Raw genomic sequence first — 19,303 nt, 5'->3', positions numbered from 1 at the left:
GAAGCACCTTTTTCTGGCATCCTCTCTCAGCGGCTGCCCGGAGCCCGGCCCTTGGCACTGCTGGTCCAGCACGGGTGACACAGACCTGGCCAGCTGGAAGAGCTGCTCAGGGCCATGCCCGCCCTGCAGAGTGGCGGTGACATTGTCCCACACTGCGGCCTGAAATGCCGCATCCTCCACACGGGTGCCTCCACGTGCGGCCTAACGGGAGACCAGAGACATGCTCAGAGCAGGAGGGTCTCAGCCCATCGGTTCTTGTTCCAGAACCTGGAGCCTGAAGTTCCTGGCCTGCACGTGGTGAAGCAGAGCAGGGCTGGACGGCTTGGCGCCTGGCATGGGGGCTCTTCCGAGGCTGGAGGGCAGGGGACCCACTTGTGCCAGCAGCCAACGGCCACCAAAAGCAAGTCTCAGGCAGGTCATTACTTCTCCCCTCACTGCCCTCCTCATCGTGCTCTCAGGCCCTTCCACTCCAGCACGCTTCTGACCCTTGAAATTCACTTGAGATTTTATCCAGCCTCTGCCTTATAGACCTGTTGGCTGATCTGGGTCCTCCTTCTTCTGGACTCTGAAGGCACTTGGGCTAACTCACCTCTGGATCCTTCTGCCCCCATCTCCCTCAGGTCCCCCACCCCAAGTCCCCCAGGCCCTTCCCCTATACTGGCCACTAGTCATAAGATCTACAAAGATAGAGACCACATCTGTTTTGTCCACGGCTATATCCCCAGGACCGGGCACATAGTAGGTGCTCTGTAAATACACGTTGAAGGAATGAATGAATCAACCACTCATCTGGTCATACCCTCGGCTTCCTTCAACCCGGCCACCCTTTTGTTGAGGTTTAGACAAGTCAAGAAGTTGTCTTAGTAGAGAAAGAGTGGCTGCCACCCACCTTAACTGCTGCCTGGGTCTGCTGTCTATCACCCACGTGATTGCAGACAGAAATGACCACTGTCAGCATGAAGTCATTGTTTTCTGCTCCAAGTGGCAGGTAAACTGATGGGAGGGCAGGTTCAGGGCCACAGTGTAGACAGGAACCTGGCAAATGGACATTGGACAATTAGGGGGGCATCTCCAGGCCCCAGGGACACTGTAAACCCACCAAGGTAGAGCCTGATGACAAGGACACAAAAGCCGCAGCTCGTGAAGTCACAGCAGGCACTCGTGGACTCCATACTTCCCGGGAAAAGATGGCTATTTATGCCAATCCACTGTCGTCTCTAAGTAATCGCGTGCTGCTGTGACTTTGGAATAATTTTACTAAAATCCATGAAAGTTTTCAGCAAAAGAATCCCCCATTTACAAGCTTTTTAGAAAAATTCAAGGTGGTAAACCAAATTACGAAAAGGAGAAAGAGGAGGAGGAGGAAAAGAAGATCTTAACAATTGGTTCAAGACGTATCCAAACTCCCTCAAATGTCACTTCCTGTACAAAGGCCTTCCCAGGCCGCTCTATCTAAAGCAGCGCCCCTGTCCTGTGTCTTTGTTTACCAGCTATCTCTACCACTAATTATAAATACAGTGCGGTCAGAGACTTCCTCTCTTTTGTTCACTGCTGTATATCTAGGACCTAGAACGGAGCCTGACGTTCAATACGTCTGCTGTAAGAGTGAATGAATGAATGAATATCCTTCGTATCCTTAAAGGGGACCCGCCTATCATTGGAATCACTTCACTGTAGTGTGCAGACAATCACGACGTTCTTGAATTGTAATTGAAAACTCATTTTTATATGGTCACACTTCCCTGCCCCTTACTGGAGCAGCTAGCCTGGCATCTCCATTTAGGGGGACACAGGTTTGAAATGAAATCTGCTTACCTTCCTTGAATTGGTCCCTTCCAGGCTCAGACCCAGTCGTGGCCCTCTGAACAGCCCTGCATTCCATGTCCATCTGACGGGCACCCCATGAAAACCACAATCCCTTGGGTCTGAGAATGGGGCCCCTCCACCTTCACCTCGTCAATGGGTTCAGTTTATGTCCTTGTGGTGTTTAATGCCGGACCCTGGGGAGCACCCCCGCAACACTCCTGGAGCCTAGGTTTGCAGGAAGGTCCCAATCTGACTGGCACATTTTCAGAGCTCTTGTGAGGGTCACAGAATGCCAAAGGCCATTGGGAGGAGACAAGGACTCAAACGGGCCCGCCAAGGACCAACCACCCCCAAATCGGAAGAGCAGAGGCAATGTGGGCGCTCACCCCGTCTCTCCTGCTGATGCCCTGCTGCTGTCTTGGGTGTGGGTTGTGGTGACAGGACACTGGCTGGGGCACTGAAGTGGGGCGGCATCAGCATGCTCCGTCCTCTCCTGTAAACCTGTGCAAACAGGTCTCGTCTCAGCTCAGCATGCTCTGTGACATTGCCCATTCCCAGCTACCTCCCGCAAAGTGGGGTCAGTAGCATTGTGGACGGTTCTGTGAACCAGGCCACCCCTGTCCCGAGTGGCTCCAGGGGTCGGGGCTACTCCGAGTGTGCACTGAGGAGTGGTATCCTGGTAGCAACCCCACGTGGTCACACTTCTGCATATCCTCCTCCATTTAGCCCGTTCCACGTCTCTCATGCCACGATAGAGGTTGTTTTGGCCTCCACAGTTGTGGAGAAGATAGGGAGTTACTGCTTCTCACCTCGCTGAGATGTGTGGCAGGGTCTGTGTGCCTGGGGGCGGGGCTTCAGGGTCATCCTGCAAACCTCTCTCACACATGGAACATATTCTTTGCAGCTCCCAGAGAGAGACAGGCACCTATTCTTGGAGAGGATGAGCCCAGGAGCTGAGGGGAGAGCTAGTCCCAAGCCGGTACCTGACTCCAGGCAGAAGCAGTACTCCAGGAGCCCCAGGGCGGCGGAAGCGTTGCAGAAGATGGCAAAGCTCATCAGAACAGTGCCCTCCTCTGGGGCAGTGGTACAGGTGGGCAGTGGGAGCTGAGCACGTAGGCGTGCCGGGTCACTGCTGGGGAGAGGAGACGGAGGGTGCTTAGGGGGTTGTGTGAGGCGCACAAACTCCGCCATGGTTCACGATCTCCTGGGAGCTTGTTCAACATGCAGGCTCCCAGGCCCCTCTCCAGGGCCTCAGACCTCTCTGTAGATTCTGGGGTGGGGCCCAGAAATCTGCATATCTAACAACTCCCACGCCCACCCCCTCACCCCCTTGGTGCAGGGCATTCCAGGGTCTCTGAGAAACTGGGCAGAGATAGAATCCCAGTCCTGCCATTTACTATCCATGTGACCTTGGCTTTCACCTTTTTAAGAATCAGTTTCTCATCTGTAAAATGGGGCTAATAATAATAGCTTCCTCCCAGAGCTTTAGTGAGGAGGGAGTATATCGGGAAACAAGACTTGCTCAAGAGACCGAGTTAGGACGGGCCACAGCCAGGATCTGGAAACACTCAGAACTCCCCCCAAACCATGGGCACCATGAAGAGCCCCCAGCTAAGCTGCGCCAATACCCCACACCACCTGTTATAATCACCTGGTTTTTCAAAAGGAGTGCACACCTGGAAGAGCTGGGCATAGAGAATTTTAATCAGTTAAAATGAATTCCCTGGCCTACACTTAATTCAGAAGGTTTGGGGTGAACCCAGGAGTGTGCCTTTTAAACTAGTACCCCAGGTTATCCTGGGCAGGTGGTCTATGGGCCACTTTGAGAAATACTGAATCAAAGGAATGCATCTGAAAAAGAATAATCACCCCATCATTTATCTTTTTGAGAGTCTACTTTTCCTGCTGCTCTGGGCTTGTTTTAAGTGAGAAGCACTGAATCGCCTGGCAGGACGTGCAGGCTGCACACCCCACTGCTTTTACCACTGGTGGTGTGTCATCCACCCTGCATCACAGAGTTCAGAGGCGGGTGTTTCTGTTCTGCCGTTTGCATGAGAGGAAATTGAGGCACAGAGACCTTGAATCCGATGCCTGAAGTCTTCCAGTTAGAACGTGGCGGTGGTGGGATTCACACCAGAGCCTGTGTATGGCCCCCGGCCTGCACTGATGTCCCCTGTTTCAGCGCTCCTGGGTTTGTCTTGCTCACTGTCAGCAAGAGACAGGATCTGTGACATGAGACTGAAGGAGGCCTTCCCACCTCTGACTCTGGTTCCGGTGGCCTGGCTGCTGGTCCTCAGGAAGGAGCTGTTCAGCAGCAGGGTGGTGGTGTCGCTCTGAAGGAGGATTAAAGAACGCGGCCAGAGTCCTCGGAGTCTGCAGGCCGCCGGGAGGGGCTCGGCCTGAAAGAGAGCACAGCCCAGGGCCCCTGAGGCTGCAGCCAGCCTGCAGGACTCAGCAGGGCAGTGGCTTCTGACCCTGGGAGGCCTTTCGGATTTGTCTCCAATGGATGGACGGCAGTATCACCTGCTTTCCTGAGGTCAGCCCAAATAGCTCATCTCCAGCCGCGTTAGAGTGTTTGTCCTTGGCCAGGTTCCCTGGAAGCAGAGTCTGAGACAAGGATTTGTGTGCAGGGCACTTATGAGGGAGGGCTCTCAGGCAAAACCAGGAGGGCAGGGAGGGAAGCCGAATGGGGTGGAGAATGAAACAAGGCCAAGAAGTGGTTTCGGGAGGCATCCAGCTTCATTCAGCCTGATCCCATGGGGAGCTCTGGAGCATAAGCTGCACCACAGAAATTGTCTCACTCAGAGCCCGGGGGGCTAGGCTGTTAGAGCCCACAGTTGTTGGCCAGCAGCCGCCCCATCGCAGCTGGGGGATGCCTGCATCAGCCTGGTAAGGATGGGCTGGGCACCCACAGCATCTCCTGCGATGTTTCCCTGTTGTTTCTGCTCCGCTGCATCCGTTCTGTCTTCTGACCAATGCTCCCCAGCCCCCGACTCCTACTCCTCGGGCTCTGAGTGCAGTTGACCAACCCCCAGCTCAGTCCTGGGCATGTGACTCAGGTCTGGTCAATCAAAGTGGGAAGACGTTTCTGCTTTTGAGCGGCTGCCAGTGTCCTCGCCTTCTCCAGCAGGGTGTCATCTAAATACCAGCTGAACACGGCTGCTGCAGACTTGTCCCCCACGGTGACCTTGAGCATAACGCCCCTGCTGGCATTCACTGGCCTGCAGTTCTCCTCACAGCTGAAAGGGAGACAGAGAATGGAGCAGGGATGCTCCCTCAGACGTTGTGGCCGCCCGCCTGGTCTTTTGTCCAGTTCTTCTCAAGTCCTTTGAGAAGGTAGGAAATGGCTTTGTCAAGTGAAAGATGGAATAAAAACAACTTCTGCCCCAACCAAAACCAGGTCACGAAGATGAAGCGATTCGTTCCTGCCTGAATTCCCATTTCATTCACTGCACAGGAGAATGACACGGAAAGTGCGTGAGGCTGAGAGAGGACCCTAGACTCCAATCCCGCCCCTGCCACTTGTGAATGACCGCTTTGCACAAGTCACTTAACCTCTCTGAGCCTCAGTTTCCTCACCTGTAAAGTGAGGGGATAAGAGCAGTCAATTTCCATGATTCTTTCTAGTGCTAATAATGATCAGTGAATCCTGTGATTTTACAGCACACATGCCACATCCCATTGTTATTAGCTTAGCCAGTGCTGACCACAACCCTATGAGAATCCCCATATCACAGACGAGCAAACTGAGCTCAGAAAGTTGTGTGATTAGTCCCAGTGACACAACTCCTGAGTGGAGGATGGAACATGGGCCCACACGTCTGGACCCGAGTCCTGGGCCTTCTGTGTAATGTCATATTCCCTCACATGAGCCAGTGAGAGATCACTGACTCCTGCTGTGTCTAACCCATCCCCAGTCCTTTTAGTATGAGCTTTAAAATAGCTCTCGAATCTCCCCACTTCTGTTTTCACGTCTACCCTAGTGCAAGTGAGCCAGACATTCTCCACTTGCCCCTGCAGCCCACTTGCCATCAACTCTGTGGCTCTGTGCGACAGGGACTGATCTCCATAGACTGCATCACCGAGTCTCCACACCTGCCAATGGGCCCAGCCAATGGGGAGCATTGAGAGGAGAGAGGTTGGGATAGTTATTCACCACTTTCCCTGTTCCTTACCAAATGGACTGCAGTTGGCAGAGGCCGTGTTCCTCTGGCCAAGGCCACAGCTCGTGCCGGGGGCACTTCTCCCGCAGCTGCAGCTCCCAAGGGGGTTCCAGAGATGCCATCCCCTTCTCTTACCCCTGCAGGCCTAAGAGGGACAATGGCTTCCTCCTGTTGTAGTCCTGCATTGTCATCCCTGGTTGATCCCCTTATCCCTGCCCTTGTCTGTAAATAGACCCTTTATCCAACTCCCCTCCGTTCCCAATTTCAGTGAGCCATCTGCTTCCTTCAGGGACCCAGCTGATGGCCGCGCTACCTTGAACTCTCACCTTGATTCCTGCAAGTGCCTAAGCAACCTCCCTGAGTCCTCTGTCGCCGCCTCCCGACCCCGCCCCAGCCACTTCTCCACCCTGCTACCAGAGCGTTTGGAAGCAAAACGTGATCATGTTCCCAGTCTGCTTAAAAGTCTTGGGTGGCTTTCCAGAACTCTTAGGATAAAGGACGAAATCATGTGTCTGACATACCCTCAAGGCCCTGCCGGAGCCAGGCCTTGCCTGCTCTTCCTCCATGCTCCAGCCACACCAGCCTCTTTCACTTCCGGATTATTGTATGCTCCTTCCCTTTACTGTCTGTCCTGTCTCCCGCCCTCCCTTTTCCTGGCCAAGTTAATTCCTCTTCTGTCTTCACATCTCTGCTGAGGGCAGCCTTCCCTGACCCCAAGTCGGGGAAATTGTCATAGAGGCGTGCTCTCTCCTTCCATTCATTTGTGTGAACCACTGCTGATCACCAAGTAACCCCAGTGAGAACTGAGACTGGGTCTGGTTTTACCCACCACTGTACGTCCTACCCATTAGTCAGTGTAGCCAGAGCTGGCACTCAGTACATGTTGGCCAAATGGCAGCCCTGCAGGAATTTGCTCTGGTGCTCCCACCTGACTCGCGGCCTGAGTTCCAGGGGGTCAGACACACAGAGGCACTACTTCTCCAGGTTCTCCAGCTCCCAGCCTCTCCAGACTGCCAGGCGCAGGGTAACAGCAGAGTCAGGCGTCGGCAGGCGGGACGGTGGCACTACCAACTCCCTCTGGTCTGTGCGGCGCAGCTGCCTCTCAACACAGTCGCTCCACTGAGCCCAGCAGTGCCCTGAGAGAGAGAGGTAGGCCAACACTGTGATCCACCCAGGCACCTTGAACTTGACACATGTGGCTACCTTCTGGTTTGGGGTTTTTAGAAGAAATGGGTCATGGATAAGAAAATTGGTTCCAAATAGAGATTTTTCTTTTTTAGTTTCAGGTTGAAGGAATGGTGCCACGGAAGAATGTTTCTGGGGAAATGACCCCCGCTTCACCCAGACTCTGAGCAAACCTGCAGGATGTGTTGGCTTGTTTTGCATCAGTGACTTGCACTGGTGAGGAGGCCAGCACAGAGCAGGAGAGGCGCCCAGAGGATATACAGCCCCGCCTGGGAGAAGGCACCTTCTTGTCCCTGGTGCAAGTGATTGTCCACAGCTGTTTGTCTCTGTGTGGTACATTGGGGACCTGGGAGGCTGTATCTCTATCTGGGACGCTGCATGTCATCTCGTGCTTTGTACCAACTCAGTAAGTCTCTGTGTCCTTTGCCCTTCAACTCTGTTGATTAATGTGTATCCACTACCCCAACTACCCCTGATGTGTAGTCATTCACAGGATATGCCTGGGGTCAGGTCATCAGCTCAATCACCTAAAGCCTATATTTGTATCCTCTATTAATTCAGATAACAAGAACTAACATGCTGAAGGATGTCCTGAGCACTTACCAATTAATATCAAAAGACTTCAAATGTTACATGACTTTTGACCCAGTTATTCCATTTCTGGGAACTTGTTTATGAAAGTAACCACAGCCGCAAGTAAAGATTGAACTGTAAGGATGTTCATTACAGCGTTGTTTATAAGGGCAAATAATTTGAAACAACCTCAAAGTCCAAAAAGAGGGCACTGGTAAATAAATGATCATGTAGCAACTTGACAGTCTATTATGCAGTTATTATGAAAATCAAGATGGAGAAGAAGATACCAAGACATGAAAATATGTGGGATACATTGTTCAGTGAAAAAAAAGGGTAACAAAAGCAATATGTACAGTATGAATGGCATTCATTTTATTTCTTGAAGAGTGTGTGGATAGCTAGGATATATCCGTATAAAAAGCAGAACAACCATTTCTTAAAAATAAGTACCAGTGCTACCATCTTGGTTTGTCAGAAAAGGCCTCATCACTTCCTCATTCTAAACTATCTTCTCAGTGGCATACCAAGAGCGTGGAGGTTAAAAAAGGGGTTCAGTCCAAGAGGGGAGGAGTATTTTACCACTAATGTTGTTTGTGGTGACAATAAAAAGCAGGCTGGGTTTTAGGGTTTAACTGTTGTTCCTAAATTCTCTACAGATAGTGCCTCTCCTGGTTGCCTGCCTTCAGGGCCACCCGCATCGTGGTTTGCCACTGCTTCCACCCACCTCCCATTTCTATGGAATTCACAATCTCTGGCACATACAAGGCACACAAAAGGTCAAGCGTGAGTAATCCTGGTGTGAAGGTTAAGAAAAAGAGCAGCAAAAGCTGACCGCTGTCCATCACTCCATGGTGAGATAGGACGGTTCAGAGTTCTAAGGTCACCTACCACATGCCCACTGGAAGCGAAAGTCCTTGTTACTATCTGGCCAGCCCAGAGTCACTGTCGTGAAAGGATCCAAGTACTGACCGGGTTCCACGCACAGCTCCACATCCCCTCTATCTCTCTGCAGAAAAAGCAGCTGGCTGGTGAGACGCCCTCCACAGCCGGCACCCCACCTTGCGCCCCAGAGCAGCCTGTGCCAGGGGTGGCCACAGTGTGAGGCATGGAGTGGAGACAGACCTGTCTGATCCCCCTAGCCTGCAGGGGATGGATCACTGGGTAAGTGACTAGGACGAGTGCGGGCTGGGTGCCAAGGGTTCATCACGCGTTCAGCTGCATTAACAGAGCCTGCTCTGGGCCAGGCCCAGTGCTTGAGGCCTGGAGATAGAGGAATAGAGACTCAGCCCCCGCCCTTATACCTAGTCTGACAGACAAGGAACCCAACAATTAAAATGCAGAGTGCTAACTGCTGTAATAGAGAGGGCTCAGGGGATCGTGATAATAGATGAGGGAGGAAGTAGGTTGAGAACATCTGTTCCCCCTAAGGGTTTGACAGTGTCTGACTCCTGGGGCTGCTGTGGATCAGATGAGAAAAACGAGTGACGCGCTTCCTCTTGTGTGTGGAGCAGAGGACAGCGCGGAGCTATTACCTCTACACAGCAGACAGCTGGTGTCAGGGCAACCTTCCCAGAGGACAGGACCCCAGGGCTATGGAGCCGGGGAAGGAGGAGGAGTGAGGGCGAGCTGGGGCAACGATGGAGAGCACATGGATTCAAGGAAAGGGGTTGACAGGCATGTGGTGTGTTCCAGGATCAGTTCTGGTTAGACCTGTTAAACAGCTCAGGCCCAGAGGGCTTGTCCTGGGAATAACAGGAGGCTGTGGCAGAACTCGGTCCCCAGGGGTCTCTCTGGTTTGAGAATAAAACTCAACCCCCTTGCCTTGGCACCTGAGACCCCATGTGATTTGGCCTCTGTCCGTCTCTATAATCTCCTACATCCTCCCCGCCTCCAACAACAGGCCTCAGGGCCTTCTCATCTACATACCTAGACAGCTCTTGTTCTGCTTCCAGGATGGCTGACTGTCCTATCTTCAGGTCCCCACTTAAATGTTACCTCTCAAGAGCCCGTGTCTAATCACATTTGCTAGTCCACCCTCTGTTAGTTGCTGTCACTGCACTGTATTGGTTCTAATTAGACGCATCACAGTTCTTAATTATATGCTAACTTGTGAGTTAGTCTCACCCACTAAGCTTCCTGAAGGCAGGGACCCCATCTGTTTATTCACCATTGTTTCCCCAGCCCCTAATACCAATCCTTGAACATTGTAGAGGCACAATAAATCTTGTTATTGAATAAATGCATGCATGAGCAATGTCAACAGCAAGGAGTCAAAGACTTAGTCTTGCTATAAATACCAAAAGACCTGGGCCTTTTTTCTCATATAAGCATTAAAAGCCATGAATTTCCATCCGAGCACTGCCTTAGCTGTATCCCATAAACTTGGATAGGTTGTATTGTCATTATCACTTAAAATATTTTAAAATATCCTTGTGATTTTTTCGTTTGACCCATTGATCTTTTTTTAAAGAAGTGTGCTGTTTAATTTCCAAGATGTCTGAGAGATATCTACGTATCCTAGATAACTTATTATTGATTTATAACATGCTGCTGTTGTGGTTAGAGGACGTGCTTCATTTGATTTCAATCCCTCTGGGTTTCTTTTTAAACAGAAGAAGCCTCAGTGATTGCTAGTGCTCTGCTGTTAGCACCAAAAAGCCCAAATTCAAAACTAAAACAGAGTACTTAGACATCTTTTTCTTGTGAGGTTAAGTGTTTTAAAAAAAATACTCACATTCTTTTCCTGAGCCTTTGTTCCAGGTGGTTCTTGGAGACTGAAAGGAGCTATGAACACAGTGGGGATGGGTGTCAGACGTTGGTGGTGTTTATAAGGTCGCCAAAGGGCAGAGTCAGAGGGTACACTGAGGATGCCCTGGGAGTATCTGCCTGTCTTTGGAAATGGTTTAGGGACACGCAGAGAATATTCAGGTTGTAGGAGATGGGTCAAAAGCAAAACCGTCATGTTCACAGCTGGGCTATAGACACCTCTTTGGCAGGTAAGAAAGAGGCGGACAGCTGCCAGTGGCAGGTAGAACGAGATGAAGGTCAGACTTGCAGCTGTTCGCCATTAATGTTTACCTGCCAGTTGAAGGGTGAGGGTGCGGAGCCCTCATCTCATATGCTATTTTCTGTGGTGCAAATGTTCCCATACAGGCAGATTTCAGGATACCAAGGTGACCTCACTGAATGCATAGTGGGAGAGATGGGCACAACCAGCTCTGGCAGGCTAGTAGGGGCTGGACTCAGCACGCCATGGTGTGTTTCTGGATCCATTCATTGGTGTCTTAATGGCTGTGCAAACCTCGGCAGGTTAGTTACTCTTTCTGAGTCTTAGGTGCCTCATCCGTAAAGAAGGCTGAAGGCAGCCCTTATTTCTCAAAGCTCCAGGAGGACTGAATGCTGTGCTGTATATATTAGTGCTTTGTCATCTATTCATCTGTAAAGAATATGAGTGTGTCAAGTTAAAAAAAATGGAAAAGGTACTCTCAGCTGATACGCTCTGAAGATATTGAAATGTGAGTTTGATTAATAGCTAATTAAAGTGTAGTGATTAAGTTAAGCACTTAGGGTTGGTCATTCCATGTGATTGACTAGGCCCTGGTGACTTGGATGTTTTAAGATCAGGGTATTACTGATCTTTAAAGAATTCCCTGTCAGTGAATTCTTATTCTCACGATGATAAGTTTGAAGGTCTGTAAAATCATACAAAACAAAGCTAAAATGCCAGACACAGAGATCTTTCTTAACCGTAAGAAGGAAGATGGTCCAATAACCCTGAATGAAGAAATCCAGAGAAATTGTTGCTACCCTGATCCTGCCATGAATTAGCTGAGTGACTTTTGCAAAGTCAATTAACCTCCCTGGACCTCAAATTCCATACGTGGAAACTCCGAGGAGGACTGTGGACGGTAAGTAGAACGGACATCTCATATTTTCTTCCCCCGTCCAGGCATCCCCGCCCCCTTCTTTTGATAATGGCACTTACAGATGATATTTTCCCTGGGGAACCATCCCTCCCCACCCTCAGTCCTTTGGGTGAATCTGATCCTACGTCGTGTTCCGGAGTGGACGTGTGATACTGGTCTGCCCTGAGTACCACTCCCCTCTGGTCTCAGCAACAGGTCTAGGAGGGACCATGAACCAAGCTTAGACAAGTGAGAGGCAGCCTCAGGACTTGTTCTGAAAATATCAACACAGAGATGTTCTTTCTCCTCTGGGGTTAAGGACTGAAGCCTGCAGCCATCTTGCTACTACTTGGGAAGAGGGAGTCAGACTGAAGCCAACATAGAACAAAGAGATGGAGAGAGGCAGATTTCCGAAGACATTGAGTGGCTGGATCCTGCTGTGCCTAAACCCTGGACTTTTATTTTCTGAGTTGATAAAATTTCCTTTGGCTTGAGCCATTTTGAACTGCTTTTCTTTCTCTTGCTACTCAAAAGTCCGGGCAAACACAGTCAAGGTGAGTTTTAAGACAGTGACAGCAGCCAATACCCTGCTCTTCCTCTTGGCTGTCAGAATCCATCTTCTCCCACAGAGCCTAAAAATGCTGGATTCCCAGCATCCCTTACAGCTGGGCACCTGACCCAACTTTGGCCAATGGTACCTAAAGGGAAGATTGCTGGGGACTAGTGGGAAAGATTTTTTTCCCTAATATAAAGAGATGCACAGGGGGACATGGGTTTCTGCTGCTGCTGGATAATGCTGGGTTGACAGGTGATGTCTGGAACTGCCGCAGCCATCTTGATTGCATGAGACACAAGCCTAAGGACCAAGCGAAAGCTCTGAGGATGGCAGAGCAGAATGACAGACTGAGCCTGGGTCCTCACTGGAGCTCAGTCTGTCTCACTGAGCCACTGAACCAACCTTGGAACTAACTTCTTAGTTATGTAAGATAATAAGACTTGAACTTAAAGCCACTTATGTTGGGCTTTCTATTATTTGAAGCCTAAAGCAGTGTAACTAATACAAATTCGAATGTTTTAGAATTCTGTATCAATGGTTGGATGTTCTGTTGCTTACATTATTGCCTATTTAGAGTAACCAGAGAATTCTTAATATCTGTGAAACAAAATAAGCATTCAAAGCTCTGTTTTGAGGGCCCCCTCACTAGATTCCCGAGGAAGTGCAATGCCCTAAACTCCTGGTCACAAGTTTTATACCCCCTTGCAGAAAATTCTTACCTGTGACAGTGATGCTTCCAATTTTCAAACTCAAGTTTGAGAAGGCGTTCCTCACCAGCACAGTGACCAGAAAGGTGCCTGCAATGCAAAGGGTGGAGAATTATGGGCATTGTAATAAATTGTTTAACTTGCTCGGAGACAGTTCTCCCAGCCTGTGCTTCTCCAGTCCTCTGATGGCAGTATCTGACTCTTTCATCATCAAAGAATTTAATGTATCCCTGATGTATGCCGGGCATGGTGCAAGGCTCTGGGGACACAGAGATGAATGAAACATGGTCCTTGTCCTCAAGGCCTTATGGTCTAGTAGGCATGTGGGACACTCCAGTGTGGGAATCGGCATGGAAGGCAGTGTGGGCATGGGGTTGGGGGTCTGCTTCTACCTTGGGGGAGAAAGAAATGGTTAATGAGGTGGGGCAGGGGCTAGAGCTAAAGTTCAGAGGATGAGCAGGTGCTCATTTGCCAGATGAGAGAGGAGATTCCAGCAGAAGGAGGCCCATGATACGGTTTTAAAAGGGTCGAGAGAGTGGGGAGGGGAGAGGAGGATTTGTCAGAAGACTTGGAGAGAGCTGCTGCTACATGAGTATCCCCGCCCCCCTGCCTCCCTCATGGGGAAGAGGTGGTGGGTGCTACCTTCTTCTCTTCTCAAGCCTGGAGAGAAGGTCTTCAGAGAGGGCCCTTGGTGAGCTGGGTATGTGTTCTTTGAGGCTGGGAACCCCCATGGACAGGTTCCTTACTCATGCCCTTGGAATGATCTATGACGGGTGGAGGAGAGGGAAGGGGAGAGAGGAAAGGCAGCATTTCTGCATTTGGGAAATGACTACAGTCGGCTGGAAGCAGCCGAGGACTGGGTGAGAATTTTCTAAGGACCCGATGTTAGCCTTGGCGGCGGGGGGAGGCGGTGGAGAGGGTAGAGAGAACAAGGAGAACAGAGAAAGGGACCCTGTTGGTGACAGGAGAGCCCTGGACTGAGTGAATTCTTATTCTCAGTAGTTGTAGTTGTCTGACATCTGTAGTTGTCAGTTGTCTATGAGCCTCAAGAGCCCATAGAAGCTCCTACGAGAGGCGGCTGCAAACATCTGCTGGGCGGTGAGAGCAAGGCCAGCGCCACCAAGTGAGCACCTTCCTGTCGTACCTGGTTCCCTTTCCTTCCCCCCTCACTCCCTTCATCCCTGGAGGTATCCAGTCTGTTGTTCTCATGGGGGGGAGAAGACTGCTTATCATCCAAGAGACAGCCCCAAAGTCACAGGGTGTATGGAGATTTTATCTCTTATCTCCTACCAAGTAGCTTTTATAGGAGACAAAAATTAATTTGCATTTGAATTACAGCCTCTTTATTATATTTGCCATTGTCGTTCCATTTCATTTCCAGATTCTTCCTGTTCCAAACTGTACCTTTGGTACCTGGCAAAATTGCGATGTTTCTCTTCTTGACTCTGTCGTTCTTTCTGCCATCTCTTTTGCCACATCCCTTGCTGAGGGCATGGTAGCCCATACCTGCACATCATTACCCCCGTTCTCACACACCTCTGAGGTCCAGGGTAGCGGACCTGGGTGGGCTGGAGACTCTGCCACCTTCATCACTTTCCTGCCTGCTGACCTCACCACACTGCCCTCAGAGACACTCTGTTCTTTCCAGATTAAATGCACGTCAGCTGTGGCCTCCTGCCCTGGCTGGTGCCAGCCGGTCTGCTGCCCTATCTCTATTCCAGGCAGCCTCCTGATAGCTCCTCTCTTGTTCCTCTCTCTCCCACCCTTTAGTTTTTACCCATCTCTCCCCCGCAGGGCATGGACTGCAGTTTCCCAAAACACATTCTCCTCTAGAAATGATGGAAGAAACCAAGTACTCCCGCTCTCTTCCAGTGATTCTCAGTGGGGGTGATTTTGCTCCCCAGGGCACAGTTGGCAATGTCTGGAGACATCTGTAGTTGTCATGACTTGGGGGCTGGGGCTACTGGCACCCAGTGGGTCGAGGCCAGGGATGCTGCTAAACATCCTACAGTGGACAGGACGGTCCCCGCAACAAAGAATTATCTGGTCCCAAATGTCAGAAGTGCCAAAGTTGAGAATCCCTGTGACTATAAGTTCTATAACTGCAAGTAATATCTGTCTCTTCCTTATTTTGTGACCCAGGCTGGATGCTGTGAACCATCTTTTTGTCTGGGACACACTGAAAAACTGGCTGGCAGAACCCTGGACACCAAGTCAGGAAGGGAAGAGGAGGGAGGTTTGGAAGGGGAGCCACAAACTCCAAGTACCTTCAAGAGGAACTGCCATGTGGTAAGTCCCAAATGGCCCCCCAAGGCTCTCTTTCTTATGGGAGAAGGTTGCATTGAGTCCTGCCACCTCAAAGTTCAGCCTCTCCGGGATACCGTGAGCCGCCGAGACATTGACCAGTAGGTCCTGTCCAAGCTCCAAGTTGCCAGAGCCCAGGAGGCCTGCAGGCCTGACAGGGGCTCCACGAAGTGGATGGTGATGTTTCTGGAGGGGGCAGAGGTGGTGGTGTTGCTGGTGGCTCAGATCTCCAAGTGGTGCATCCCTGGGCCCATCCGTTGCTGGACTGCTCCATCCGGGGTCACACTGTAGGGGAGCGGGCCCCTCTGCGTGGTGAACTCAGCCAGGGTTGTGTTACCTGACAGCACAGTGTAAGTCACCCCTGTTCCTAGGTGGAGTAAGACACATTTAAGAATGTCAGTCATGCAGTAGATTATACTGAGGTAGTTCAGACTCCAGTTGTAAAGTCAGATTCCACATATAGACATAGATATGGATATAAAGACATATGTAAGGATATATCCTCCCCACCCAAATATTAAAACGGATTATCTCTGAGTATTGGGTTCATGAGTGATTTTTCTTTCAGGGCCCTCTCTGCTCACCTGCATATTCTAATTATTTTATTTATTTTATTTTATTTATTTGGCTGCGCCGGGTCTTAATTGCAGCACACAGGATCTTCGTTGCCACGTGTGGGTTCTTAGTTGCAGCATGGAGGATCTAGTTCCCTGATGAGGGATCAAACCCGGGCCCCCTGCACTGGGAGCGCGGAGTCTTAACCACTGGACACCAGGGGAGTCCCTCTAATTATTTATACTATGCATGTGTTACCGTAAACTTAAAAGTTCGTAGTAAAAACCTCAGAACATTTTGTTGATAGAGATATCCTTGTGGCGAGGAAGGCTCAAAAGGTAGCATCTCTTAAGGGTGCGGCTGGTTTTTATGCATGAGAATTAGCCTCCAGTCTTGTCTTAAGTCGAAGCAGTGAAGCCCTTTCCATCTCCATGACTAACTGCCTGAAACCCTGCCCAACGAGAGAACTCAGCCTGTTCACATTAAGGTGGGGCTCCCTTACAGACTGGGGCTGGTTATCCTAACTGGATGCTAAATATTGTGGTTGACTCTTAAAAAATATGATTTAAACCACTAAATTAAGATTCTTTGCAATAGAAACCAAGCTAGTATATTTCTTGTTTGAGTGATGCTACTGTTGCTGCTGATGGTGTTGACGTAAGCCCTCTGAGAACAGGAACCCTGACTTTCATGTTTATTGCTGCCTCCCCCCCATACCTGACAAAGAGTAATCACTCAATTATATTTGTAGAATGAAAAAAGATTATCTTAAGTTTTTCCAGGTGCACCTAGCAAGCTATCTTCAGCCAACAAGCACACCAGAACAGAAAGGAGCCCCAAGCACTGTGTTTAAAGTCCCGTTATAGATCCATGAAGTTACTGCTCTGAGTGAGGCTCTGGGTGGTATGAGGTTGGACTGAGACATGTCCTCACCTCCACAGCTCTGTGCCACTCAGTTTATATCAACAGGTCTCTGTCCAGATCTCAGACTGGACCTGTGCCTTGAGGAAAGATACTGCCTTCGGTGAGGATGGGAGAGTCTATTGACAGAAGGGGTGATATTCAAAATATTTAACAACTGAAACTGCATGGGCACCAGCTAAGTAGAATGATGTTCTGATGAATCAGAATGGACACTGTGACCAATCCGAATGGATGCTGTGACCAATTAGAATGGACGTTGTGACCAATGAGAAATATTGCTATGACCAATCAGAATAGATGCCATGACAAGTCAGAATGGATACATTGACTGATCAAAATGGACATGATGGCCAATCAGAATGGCCTCTGTGACCAATCAGAAGAGAAACTGTGAGCAATCAGCATGGACACCAGCCATAACAGCTGCTGTAGTTGATTATCAGCCCTAACTGGGGGCAATGTGATTGTGTCAAGCTGGTCGATGCTGGCTGTGCTGAGATTCACATTCCCCCAACAGGGAATGGCTTGGAAGTTCAAGTCTTGTGATGGGACTAGGGGCATGCAAATGGTCTTCAGAAGGATGATTGCTCTCACTAGCTTACTAGCCTTGTGACTTTGGCCAAATTTCTCAACCTTCCTTCCATTTCTTCCTCCGTAAAATGTATTGGGTGGGCTACTATATAAGCACTTAGACCAGTTCCTGGTATACACTAGGTACTAAATAAATGAGTGGCTAAGAAACTAACTCCATAAGTGTTTGCTGTTAGTATTTATTGAAGCCTGGGAGCTGGATGGATAGATTGGGGGCAAATCAAGGCTGCCTTGACCTTGACCATTTCTGCAAACTCACCTCCATCAAGCTCTACCTGAATCCACAGAGGGTCCCTGAAGACTGCCCAGCAGAGAGGGCTGGTTCCTGATGTGGACAGGCCAGAACACCCAGTCACACAGAGCCTCTCCATCTTGTCTCACATCGTCACTTGCTTCTGAGCTATCACGTTCCACTCGCTGGTTGTACACTCGACAAACACAGTGAATTCCCCAGGGGCTGTGAACTGGTGGAAAACGCTGCTGGACAAACTGCCAACAACGGTCAGAAACATTACCAGTGTTGGGGCTCACACACACGGGCATTCACATGTGTGCATGTGTGCACTCCCACCATACATCTCCCCCGCTCTGCAAAGATAAAAAACAATGAAGAAAAAGATGGTACACGACCAAGCCACGCTCTCTGTGTTTGTGAAGGTTACACTGAGACTCCTGGAGCAGGTGAGAAATGGAAGAAATAGCTCTGACTAATTAGGGAGTCGATACTTGGCTGCAAGTCCGTTGTCTGCCATTTTCTCCTCTGTGGCTCATATACACCCCCTCTCTGGGCCTTCTTGCTTCATCTGTAAAATACTATGCCCCAGCCTACCTTTCTGAGCCTTGTTTTCCCCATTTGTAAAATGGGATGAGTCCAAACATATCAAAATTGTGAGTATGTTTTGCTTCTCATTTTCCCAAGGGGACTAATTTAAAATCTCTCAAATGGCCCCAAAAGATTCATGTGACCTCCCCTCCTGTCCTCCTTCTCAGCTCCTGCCACACTCCCCTTCTGTAACTATACTGGTAGCTCAGGCCTCTTTCCAGTTCATAGAATATGTCACTTCTTCCCCACCCCAAGGCCCAGAAGTGCTCTTTACAGGGAAGCCTCTTGCCCATCCCTTTGCTCATACACTTGCTCTTCCTTCAGTTCTCAGCTTAAACATCACCTCCTCAGGGGCGTCTTCTTAGATTCTTTTATAACTGCCATAGCTTTGCTGCTTCTCCTAGGTGACACTCATCCCTTTTGTGCTCGCTTATTTACTGTCATGCTTCCCTGTGGGGCTGTCAGCGCAGACAGTGTCTGTCTAGTTCTCCCTTTATACCTGGCATCTAGCACAGAGCCTAGCACATAGTGAGGGCTTGAGAAATAGTTTACAAATGGATACAGTTGTGATAAAGCTTGGAGAACAGTAACCTGATTCTTGGTGCCGGCCAAGATGGAGTTAGCCCACTATAGCCTATTTCTTCCATTAATCACAACTAAAAACCTGGGCAGAACACAAAAAGAAACTACCCAAGGACCCTGAAAAGTAAAAAACAGTAGGCAGATTGCGGGTGAAAGTCAAAACTTTAAGAAGTTTTATCATCCATAAAGACGGGAGTTTCCTGTTTTCTTTCTGGGTTTTTTTTTGTGGGGGTTTTTTTTTTGTTGTTGTTGTTTGTTTGTTTGTTTAATCTCCTTTATCTCTTGACTTTGTCCTGAGGGTAGTCTGGGTCATGGTACTGCACAGTGAGTAAAGAAAACAAAAACCCCGAGAGAAACACCCTCTGTTTAGCCAGAGAACCAGAAAAAGGGCCCCAGTGAGTCTGAGACTACAGAGGAAATACCCACTTTTGTTTTGTGTTAGTCTTTTCTTTTTCTCTCCTGTACCTACCCCAGGCTGTCCTCTCTCTTGGAGCCTCACTGACTGTGTGGGGTGATGCAGACCCCAAAATCCCTAAGAGAAAACTAATCTTTCTATCCAGAGGATCCATGGAAAGGGGCCTGTGGGAGCTGGAGATTGTGGGGAAAGTCCTGAAAAGGAGAGATGC

General features: G+C 49.6%; 2 protein-coding genes across 2 annotated transcripts in view; one reads left to right on the top strand and one right to left on the bottom strand.

Moving 5' to 3' along the window:
- The window catches only part of PKD1L2 (polycystin 1 like 2), a 66,787-nt gene that overhangs the window by 40,515 nt on the left and 6,969 nt on the right, over positions 1–19,303 (bottom strand). Inside the window, 13 exon segments of the mRNA XM_029205968.1 lie at positions 8–201; positions 890–1,035; positions 2,790–2,906; positions 2,909–2,938; positions 4,064–4,205; positions 4,925–5,045; positions 6,898–7,105; positions 8,619–8,736; positions 10,465–10,514; positions 12,911–12,988; positions 15,166–15,336; positions 15,339–15,569; positions 17,532–17,761. Coding sequence (XP_029061801.1) covers positions 8–201; positions 890–1,035; positions 2,790–2,906; positions 2,909–2,938; positions 4,064–4,205; positions 4,925–5,045; positions 6,898–7,105; positions 8,619–8,736; positions 10,465–10,514; positions 12,911–12,988; positions 15,166–15,336; positions 15,339–15,569; positions 17,532–17,761 — 1,836 coding nt within the window.
- Positions 6,951–19,303, top strand: part of BCO1 (beta-carotene oxygenase 1) — an 85,318-nt gene continuing 72,965 nt past the window's right edge. Inside the window, 5 exon segments of the mRNA XM_029205989.1 lie at positions 6,951–7,118; positions 7,250–8,891; positions 11,484–11,638; positions 11,955–12,189; positions 15,041–15,187. The gene's annotated coding sequence lies outside the window, so the exon portion shown is untranslated.

The sequence above is a fragment of the Monodon monoceros genome, unplaced genomic scaffold (assembly GCF_005190385.1).
Source record: "Monodon monoceros isolate NGI ecotype Baffin Bay Population unplaced genomic scaffold, NGI_Narwhal_1 Super_Scaffold_10, whole genome shotgun sequence".
Lineage (NCBI taxonomy): Eukaryota > Metazoa > Chordata > Mammalia > Artiodactyla > Monodontidae > Monodon > Monodon monoceros.
Note: the sequence above shows the minus strand (reverse complement) of the source record. Positions and strands in the feature narration are given on the sequence as shown.